At 34.8% G+C, this 10,933-nt stretch overlaps 1 protein-coding gene across 1 annotated transcript in view; it reads right to left on the reverse strand.

Annotated features, from left to right (window-relative positions):
- Nucleotides 1-637: 637 nt before the first annotated feature.
- Nucleotides 638-10,933, reverse strand: part of LOC114513809 (mucin-19) — a 146,802-nt gene continuing 136,506 nt past the window's right edge. Inside the window, exons 88-96 of the mRNA XM_036016724.1 lie at nucleotides 9,607-9,853; nucleotides 7,815-7,844; nucleotides 6,011-6,042; nucleotides 5,760-5,922; nucleotides 5,365-5,402; nucleotides 3,910-4,024; nucleotides 2,441-2,476; nucleotides 1,988-2,096; nucleotides 638-1,008 (exon numbers count right to left, since the gene is read on the reverse strand). Coding sequence (XP_035872617.1) covers nucleotides 831-1,008; nucleotides 1,988-2,096; nucleotides 2,441-2,476; nucleotides 3,910-4,024; nucleotides 5,365-5,402; nucleotides 5,760-5,922; nucleotides 6,011-6,042; nucleotides 7,815-7,844; nucleotides 9,607-9,853 — 948 coding nt within the window. The 3' untranslated portion in view covers nucleotides 638-830. The remainder of the gene's footprint in view (nucleotides 1,009-1,987; nucleotides 2,097-2,440; nucleotides 2,477-3,909; nucleotides 4,025-5,364; nucleotides 5,403-5,759; nucleotides 5,923-6,010; nucleotides 6,043-7,814; nucleotides 7,845-9,606; nucleotides 9,854-10,933) is intronic.

Raw genomic sequence — 10,933 nt, forward strand, 5'->3', positions numbered from 1 at the left:
CACTAAGCTACGCCAGCCAGGGCTCATTCTTATTTCTTTCACTTCTCTGATTAGCTACATTCCACTCTCCTCTCCTCAAGTTGTATCGACATCTGTAATTCAGAGAAGAGGCTGGGACTGGACTTGTAGATTAGAAGTCCTCAGTGTATAAACACATCTACTGGTGTTGATGGAATCATCTAAGAAACGTGAGTAAAATGAGAAGAGGTACAGGATGCCCCTTTGGAGAAATGAAAGTTAAAGGGCTGGCAAAAGGGAAGCTGTCCACAAAAGATAGGAGCGTTAATCAAAAATGATGTAACAGAAACAGCAAGAAAAATGATTCAAGAAAGGAAGAGTGGAAATGATACCAGACCCTAGCAAAAGGATTGTAAGGAGGCCACTGATGTCCTAAGCAGAGAGAGTTGTGGTAGAATGAAAGGACTGATGTAACTGGCATAAAGAAGTAAGAAAAGAGAACAAAGACTCCATTTGCAGTAAGTTTAACTGTGAAGGGAAGGAATGTAACGGGAGAATGGCCTCATGAGGCCACTGAGAGTAGAACATGGGTATATGGGAGAGCTGTGATAGCACACTCCACTTCTCCTTGACTTGCAGAATTCTTATTGCTATGAAATAAATACATGTACTCACTAACTGCTTGCAAAATTATATTTATTTTTCCAGATTGGGTCAACGGCAGAAGAAAATGTCTTAGAATGAGAATTCACCTTTTGATTGAGATACAGATCTTTAGTTATTCTCACAAGTGGGTGATTAGTTTTGTTCACTTGTAAAATAAATGCCTGCAAGTTACAACCGGAAAGGCAATGTTAACATTAAGTGGCCTGTCAGGACATAGATGAAGACGTATGGCACTTGTCTAAGCAAGAACACTTTGTGATGTGCCTATATCTGTAAGCCAACGTACTGCCATCGGGGCAGTCAAGAATAATTTCTCTGTACTCATACATTTCATCTTGGCAGCAAAGGCAGGAATTTTCCAACTGAAAGGTATCATAATTGTACCTAAAAAATTCAGAAAGAAATAGTTTTAGAGTCTTTTGAAATAAATTGACATTGATGCTCAACTTCTAATTGTCTATGTGATTGGCCAAGCCTCCCAACCAATTTATTTTTTCCTACACCTGTATTATGTTTTTCTGAAGTGGTAGGTAAAATCAAAAGAAAAAGGAAAAAAATTCAAAATAAGATTTATAATGTCATAATTAGAGCACTATGGTACAAAAACCAGATTTTTAAATATACAACTAAAACCAAATTATTATTCACTATAAATTAATTTATATGTGAAAGTGTACATAAAGGGAAAAAAGTAAAATGTTATATCTAAAGTACATGTGACAGTTTAAAAATGTACTTTTAACAAGAGTATTTGCTTAACTACTCTGTATTCACTTATGAAAATACATTTGTATAAGTGTATTATGGTTGAAATATATAGAAAGTTACTTCAAAATGAATCATTACTTTTGAAAATGTTTATATTTCAGATTTTAATATTTTACTTATTAGGTTCCTGTTAAAGGTGAGATCATATGGTATTTGTCTTTCACCACTTGGCTTATTTCACTTAGCAACACAAAGAAACAAGCAAAATATAACCAAAGACACTGAAATAGAGAACAGGCTGACAGTGTCCAGAGGGGAGAGGGGAGGGAATTTCAGGGGAATTTCAGGGGAAAAGAAGAAGGGTTTACAGGAACAAGTATAAAGGACACATGGACAAAAACTAGGGGTGGGGGTGGAAATGGGAGGGAGGTGGGGAGGGCTGGTGGGTGGGCTGGGATGGAAGTAAAAGAAAATTGTACTTGAACACAGTTAAAATAAAATTTAAAAAAATAAAAGTAAAAAAAATATTTTACATATTAAGGTCCTGATCATTAATTAGCTGTCATATAAAAAATTTTTCCATGTATTGTTTTGAAAGGTTTATTGCCCCCACAATGTTACAAAATTAACACACAGTATAAACTCAAAAACTCACCTGATGGTCCTTTTGCATTCCCCTACACATCTTGCCATCTCAAGTCTTTTCTTGCAACCATTGTACTTAACAGTGACATTCACCAGTGAAGTCCTGCAACTAGTATTACCTAAAGCAAAGTAGATCAGAGTCAGAAAGGTTTAACATTAACAATTGCTAAGTCTCAGTTGTCTTAATTAAATTAGAGAATAGTAATAACTATTTCATAATATTATTCCTTCTTATAAACGTCACTGGTCTTTTACTAGGGGGAATGTCACAACCAACATAAATATCTAGTATATTAGTTGCAAATATCCATTGTTAGTTTATGGATATATTAAATAGATTAGAATACCTGTTGTTACTAACACAGAATACCTTCTCTTAATAACCTGCCATTTTGTTTTAAATAAGCTATTTTTTTTTCAACAGTTTACGTTTTCTTTACATGTGGAGCTTAATTCTACTTACATGTATAGCAACATTTTTTTGAATCATAGACTCGGTCTACCTATATGGGTGGGAGAGAAAGAAAAAAGACTGGAAATTTTCTGTATTTTTCTATAAATAATATAACATTTCTTAACTTACTGAAACAGTATCACACAGGGGGCAGATGGGACAGATGAACATATTGATCTCATGTAAGCATGAATGGGCCCATCAGTAAATGAATGGATCAAAAAACTATGGTATATTTACACAATGGAATTCTATGCAGCAGAAAGAAAAAAGGGGCTCCTACTCTTTGCAACAGCATGGGTGGAACTGGAGAACATTATGCTAAGCGAAATAAGCCAGGCAGTGAAAGACAAATACCATATGATCTCATCTTTAACACAAATCTAATCAACAAAACAAAGAAACAAGCAAAATATAACCAAAGACACTGAAATACAGAACAGGCTCACAGTGACCAGAAAGGAGAGGGGAGGGAATTTCAGAGGAAAGGGGGAAGGGTTTGCAGGAACAAATATAAAGGACACATGGACAAAAACAAGGGATGGTGGAAATAGGAGGGAGGTGGGGAGGGCTGGGGAGTGGACTGGGATGGGGGTAAAGGGCAGAAAACTGTACTTGAAGAACAACTAAAATTTAAAAAGTGCAAAAAAAATGTAAGTACGAATGGGAGGGAGTAGAAATAAAAATGAAACTGAGTATTTACACTAACTTTTGCAACAGTGGGTCAAAAGGAAAAAAACAATATTTCAACCAATTTTTTCTCTAAAATAAAATGCAAAGAAATAAGAAAAAATTCCTTACTCATTTTAATTGAAAAATACTTTAATAATGACATCACCACTAGACACTGTAAGTGTCTGACAGGCAGGAATGTTTACCTTACATATTATGGCACTCTTAAACTTATCAATGTATCAGAGTAAAAATGCAAGAAATGTTGAAATCCAACATCGTAGTGCTAAAATAAAGCTGTAAAACATATTATCAATTATATCTTCAGAAAGAAAAATAAGTTGAGCTTAAACCTCCCTTAATAACTTAAATTTAAGTATTCATGCATACAAAGCCTTCACCACATGTTGGGGGATAAAACTGAAGATGAAGACTGCAGCACAAAGAAAAATCTGAATAGTACACATACATGGGATTGCATGAAAATTTTGTACCTTTATATAAAATTATTAACATAACTCCATAAGCCTTGAAAACAAATTAGGGTTTTTGTTAAAAATAGCAATATGCTTTCTACAGTAATTTACTTCTTCTAGAATGGCACTATATTAAGTTTTATAGAGCCTGAAAGTACATCTTTATATGAAAAATATACTTGACAATAAAAGGTGGGTGAGATATCTGGAATGAAATCTATAAGAGGTCTATTGGCTAGGCAGAAACTTTACCAAATAAGGAAGAAGACAGGTTGTGCTTGCATTGAATATGAGAAGTGAATCTTGCTGTTTATTACTTGAGAAGATGACTTACTTCCGCACACCAGGTCTGCCTTGGGCAGTCTTGAACCACTGCAACCAAACCAGCCTCATTGCAGGAATAGGAGACACAGGGGTTCTGGGGGTCCTCAAATGAAGCACCAATCTGGGAGGTAGGGAGGGGGAGAGAACAAAGTAAGTATTCATCTTGATTTCTATTTGAAGTTGATAATAAAACCTATTAAAAATTCAAATTCATGATGTTTAGTGAATTTCCAGGGGCACTTTCAGCCACTAGGTTAATATTTAAGAAGAGATGGATTGAAGGCCTTCCATTTCCCAAGTATAAATCAAAGTTTCTTATTGAAAGCAGAGAATGAGTCGAGATTTTCAAATTAAAATTCACATACTGTTATTCTATAATACTTTTTATGTATTTTGAAGAAAGGTTATTTTATTTGGAGCTGTGAATTGACCGATTTTTATAAGTTTAAGGGAAAACAAATAAGAAATCCAAATGGGAAAAAATGGCATAAAGTAGGCTTATCAAAAATAACAAGTCACATTATATTTCTATCTTTTCTTGTCTTTCCATACATTTAAAGTTCTCTATATTGCTTTATAATTCATTTATGCTCAAAATTCAAACAACTGTTTTGGAAACTGTATTTCTTTTAGGGCCTCAAACCACAGAATAAACTTTCTGGTCAACTAGAATTTTATTTCAATTACTTTGCATATAAATGATTAGAGGTAAAAGATTTTCTTTGTTCACTAAACATCATAATATTTTAATGTTTAAAAACTGTCATAAATTCTCAAGTCAGGTCACCTTTGAACACTAAAATTTTTTTTACAAAACTAAAAACTGGGTGTGATAAATGAGTGACCAAATTAAAAACTCTCAGACTTCGTTTTTATGTTTTCCCTAACATACCACATATATGAGTACTTTATTTCAGATTTTTTAATATTTAGTATCACCAATTCCAACATATCAAAGTCAATTTGAGAATCAACTGGTTTTTTATGGCTTCCTGATACTTTTTCTAAAAAGTTAAATTACTTTCCAAAATGCCAAATCAGTTGTCAAAACCCACCCTTGAATACACTGTATTGCTACATTCACATAATGAGATTCTAGTCTTTGGGGTTTTCTTATTTGATCTCTGACAGTTTGACCATCTGATCTTTCTGGCTATAATTACAGTTTAACTCTGTTCATTGATTTGAATGTTACAAAGTGTGTCTTCTCCATCTGGTGAGACCCATGGGAAATATTATTCAGAAGCTCCATTGCTAGGTAGTTAATGATCAAGTATATTTTCTCCCTTTGAAGCGAGCCATGCTGAGTGCTACATTTGCCATTCCTTTTGAAATTGAATACAGAAAAAAATGAATTCTGCTTCACCATTACTTATGAAAATTTCATGTCATAAACTGAAAGGGCCTGCATTTATTCATAATTACATTAATAAAAATAGAGAAAGTAGAGACAACCTTTACCTCATAGTTGGTATTGTTAAATAAACATGTTCTTGGTTCTGAAAAACAAATACATTATTTTATACTAAAATAAACATTATACATCTCTTTTTATTTATAAAACAGAAATTGCATTGTGCATATCAGCGAATGACAATGTATATATCAGCCAATTACGATGTTCTTCCCATGACACCATCATACCCCTTAATCTACTGATTATATTCATAACTGTTCACTCCAGTTCCCCAACACCACAGACAGTAAATTTTAAGAGGGAAAGTACTGATTTTCTTTTCTTCATCACCTCTATCTAGCATAGTGTTTGACACATATTAGTATCTTGATAAATATTTCTGGAATGTGTGAGTAAGGAAACAACTATTCAATTCAAATACTGTATTATGAATACACACCACAGTATCCAATTTCACAACAGGTGTCATTATCTTTGAACTTCACAAGCCTCTCTGCAGTTTTGCATGTGGGTGGAGAAGGGCATTCCTTGGGCTTACACTTTACAGCATTTGCATTGGTACAGGTGCATTTGTGGCAATTAGCAGTCCAGATGTCTCCAGGCTTCAGAAACAAACCAAGGTTAGACTTCTATTCAAATATAGGAATGACAGCAAATTTGAATTAAGGTAGAGAAAAATTATGTACATACGGATTTCTCTTCTCCCAGTGGGCCATGGCAAACTGTTAACATGAAATGATAAATGCTAATTAAATTTGGCAAAATATAACCATCTGTTATTTGTAGATTACCACCAGGTGGACAATACTGTAATTAGCACTAGGATTTCAGAGAGACAGAATTATGGAGGACTGTATGATGCTTTAAGGTAGAAAAATCGTATCCACCCACTTTGCTCAGACTTTCTCTAGTAAGCGTTCATATATTTCCTGTTTTTATAAGCCCCTCCAAAGGAGAATTCTTAATTTCTCCAGGCAGTGGTCCATAAATCTTATGGCTACTGTTTTACTTGCTATTTTACAATCTGACTTCTGCTTCCATAATCCTACAAGTCACCAAGACTTTATAATGACCAGTCTCAAGGGCCTTCTCAATTTTTCAAGATGCCTAGAATAGCTGACATTTGGAACTCTCAGCTTGAAAATGTTCTTCCTTTGGATTCAACACTCTGAAATCTCCCTCCCTTATCAGCGTTTTCTCCTTCTTCTCATTCTGTCTCTAGTCATTTCTCTGGTACTTCCCCTCACTACAATGTCAGGTGTCCACTGTAATATCAAGTAGACAGCTGTCAAACTTCTGGCTCCAGTCCAGACATCTCGTGTGAGGCAGACCCAGACCTCACTCAGCCTAATAAACAGTATGCTGGCCAGTTTATAAAAACATCAAACTCAATGTGCAAAAAAAGATTGCCTCATCTTGCTTCTAACATCAGTTTCTCATCTAAACTGGCTTTTTCCTGTTAAGAACCAAACTGTTCTTTCAATCACTTTAGCTTAAAACTTAGGAGTCATTTTGATTCCTTCCTTTCTATCACTTGATATCTAACCTACTGCAGTCCCGTATCTTCATCCTCACTGGAATTCCTTCCTATCCTGCTTTTACTTGTTATATAATAATCTAGGATCTTATTATCAATGATGGAGCATACTCTGGCTTTTTCAGGGGTTACTCTCATTCAGATCTCTTCCGGATCCAGTCACCTTTCTATACTGTAGTTAGGATAATTCTCCTAAAGCCTAATTTCCATCTCATAATTTCTTTGATTAAAAATTTCTGACATCCCTTAACAGTTTTATAAAATATTACTTATTTTAGCATTCTAGCTTCTCAGATCTGCCCTAATGTGGCTACCACCTGCCTTCTCAACCTTGTCTTAGTTCTTCATTTATATACTCTGGACTAGTCTGTATATTGTTCTCAAACTACAGTTCTGTTAGGTATTTCACATTTCTTACTGTGAAATTTATTCTCAGCTTTATATAAAAATTGTCTGTGTTTCTTTGAAAACCTCCTATCTCCCACTACATTCTATGGTCAGAGAAAAAAAATTTTTGGTAAGTTTTGCCCCTTTCTACAAAGCTTATCACTTTGGCTTGAAAGTAGTAGGAACTCAAAACCTTCTAAAATTATTGAACTTTGTTTAAGTTTAATTTTTCTCACTACAATTTAGCTCTCAGAACAGCTGGAATTATTTAATTCAAAAGATGTTCCCAAGTGATAATATTTTGATCAAGATATCATATAATTACATGAAACACTTTATGTAGTTGGTACACTATTTTGATTGATAACATTTATTTGGTTTGGCTTCATCAGTTTGTGTGGGAGAAAACAGACTACTATTCACTATTTGGTGAATAAAAACTAAATTATCTACTTTAAGTAGTTCTGTCCTATAACATTTTCATGGTCACTTTTATTAGCATGACCTCTGAAATTGATTTATAAGCATCACTGATGCAGAATGACTGGTTTTCAATGCAGGTGTTCTTACCTGGAGGTGGTGGAAGTGATGCTGGGCATCCTGTGTAAAACAGACAGCTCATATTAGTCCCTAAAGTTATTAGAATAGTTTTACAGTAAACATAGTTACCTCATAACTGAAAATAATGAGCTACATTGCTAATCTTACAAACAGACATACTCCTATCTATCTTTTCTTTCTGTTCCTAGTGGTATTTGAAATTCCACGACTAGTGTGTGTTCCCTTTGGATCACAAATTTTAAAGGGTGGGATATACATGAATCTGAAGGAGAAATGAGAAAGTCTCAAGGTAAACTTCTCTAACTTGAAGATTTCCTTGAAAGACAGTTCTGATGAATAGGACAAGAAAATATATAATCAAAACAGGAAAAGAATAAGTCATATACAGGACACATATAAGTATTTTTAGTTACCTACTTATTTAATCCACTAGGAACTTCTATCTTCTTTTAGTCTTCTTGAACTATTTCAATCTGGCTCTATCTCTACCCCCACCAAATGCTTTAAACAGGTCATGTGTTTCTTTTTGAAGTTTTACACCTCACATATTTTGGTCAACCTGACAATTTACTGATAAATTCCAAATTCTGTTTTCAAGCAGCTAAAAATCAGATCAATACTTTTATTCTACATAACACGTAAATAGTCTGGCCTAGAAGCAACAGAATATTTGAAAGGAACTTAAATTTCTGCATGTTTAGGTAGAGAGATGCCCACAAATAACAGGTACAGAAAAACAGAAAGGAAATTAAAGATGTGGGAGTTGGCGGGATCAAGCATCTCTCTTTACTGAGGGAGGCTAGGCTATTCCCCAATTAAGAAAGTTCAGCAGATCATTAGCAGAAACCAGTAGTAGGAGAGAGAAGTCATCTATTAAGCATTAATATAGCAGAAAATCTTCCCTGAACCAGAATTCCAAGAATTCATTGAAGACATTGGTAAGAGGAAAGAAACATAAAGGACAATCTCCTGCCCTGACTGGCGTGGCTCAGAGGATGGAGCATAGGCCTGAGAACCAAAGGGTTGCCAATCTGATTCCCAGTCAGAGTACAGGCCTGGGTTGCTGGCCACACCCCTAGTAGGGGGTATGTGGAAGGCAACCACACATAGACATTTCTCTCCCTCTCTTTCTCCTTTCCTTCCTCCCTGTCTAAAAATAAAATAAATAATATCTTTTTTTTAAAAAAGGAACAATCTCCTAATCACCACCTTGTTATTAGACTAATTTCTCCCAAACACCTATCTGATCATATTAATTCTCTTGACAGAATTCTTACAGGGATCCCATTTGGTGTAAGGATTAAAGTCTTGTTTGAGTTTGGCAATAAGATTCTTCATGAACTTTCTTCTACTTATCTTTCCAATCTCATTTCTTCCCTGAACCTCACAGAGTCACTCTATGGTTGATTCCTGAATTCACTCATGCTGTCTCATGTCTCTGTCTTTTCAAGGGCTGTTTAGTAGAATTCCCTTCTCAGCGCAGCCATTATTAAATTCAATCACATCCTTTCTGTTCCCTTCACTCAGTAATACCCACTAATAGGTGGAAATTATTATTCTCCACTCACTGTGCCCTTGAGACCATAATTGTTGCACATGGTTATGGGTTAATGTTAAACACTGTAAAGACAGTTTCAGTACCCATAATAATCCCCCACACACAAAGTAATAAAAAACAAGGACTATGTTTTATTGATGTTCTTGGCTATTAGTGTCTGCTACAGAGTCTAACACCCACAAGGTATTAAAGAAATGTTAGTTGAATAGGTAACAAAGAAATTAGGATTTTTCCCATGCTGACCTGTTTTATTTCCAGTTTCTTGATTTCCTGTGGCTACTACCATGGTTTCTGAAAAGAAGTGAAAGGATGGCATTGTCATGTTATTTATTAGAATGACACGTATGCATATCAAGTTTCTGCATATGTGAGTGTACAGATAACCACACAAATTCATCCTCAAGGAAAGCTTTGTGTGGATTAGACAATTCATTCCAGTACATCCACTTTTGGGCTTGTTTTTATTCCATTTGACACTGAGGAGAAGCCTCTAAAATGAAATTATTAAAAGCTTCAGGAATAGTATTTCATAGTCTCATACTCAGAGATTTCAAACTAAGAGTTTTATTACTAAGTTGTCAGGAACGGAGTTCTGGTGAAAGCCTAACCAAAAAAAAAAAAAAAACCTAGGGGAAAAAATCCCTGTTTGAACTTCAAAGTCATCTTCTAAAAGGAAATTTAGCATAACTTCCTGGCCCCCCTGGCTTATTTCTTTTCCATCACTCCTCTCCTTCTTTGCGATGTAAATCTTCCTTCTGCCTCCGGCCAGTTTTATAACCCAGGATGTCTTTTTCAAAGACCTGGGGGCCACTCCTTTAAAACAGAATCATCAAGAATACACTTATATGTAGAATCTGATGAGCAAAATAAGCTAATAAACAAAATAGAAACAGACTCATAGATACACAGAACAGACCAACAGCTGTTAGAAGGAATGGGGTTTGCAGGGCTGGGTGAAAAAAAGAAAGAAGCAAAGCTGGCCGGACCTCAGAGACACAGACAATGGTATGGTGATTACGAAAGGGAAAGGGGGAGGGGCGGAGTAGGAAAGGGTATATGGGGAGATAAATGGTGTGGAAGGAGACTTAACTTTGTGTGGTGAACACACAGTACAAACTAGGTGATGTATTATAGAATTGTACAACTGAAATCTATATAATTTTATTAACCAATGTCACCCCAATAAATTTAATAAAACTTAAAAAGGAAAAATAGACTATATAACCAATCAAAAATTATGGGAAGATATTAGATAATTGTTAACACACTTAACATAAATTTTTGGAATATTTATTCTAGTTCTGTGAAATATGACATTAGAAACTTGATAGGAATTGTGTTGAATATGTAGATTGCTTTGGGTAGTATGGACATTTTAATGATGTAAATTCTTCCTACCCGTGAACATGGTATGTGCTTCCACTTTTGTATCTTTTTCAATTTCTTTCTTTGGTGTCTCATAATTTTCTGAGCAGAGGTCTCTTACATCCTTGATTAGATTTATTAGTAAATATTTTTGAGGCAATTGTAAATGGGATTGTTTTCTTAATTTCGATTCCTGTTAATTCCC

Source organism: Phyllostomus discolor, chromosome 2, assembly GCF_004126475.2.
Source record: "Phyllostomus discolor isolate MPI-MPIP mPhyDis1 chromosome 2, mPhyDis1.pri.v3, whole genome shotgun sequence".
In the NCBI taxonomy this organism is placed as follows: Eukaryota; Metazoa; Chordata; class Mammalia; order Chiroptera; family Phyllostomidae; genus Phyllostomus; species Phyllostomus discolor.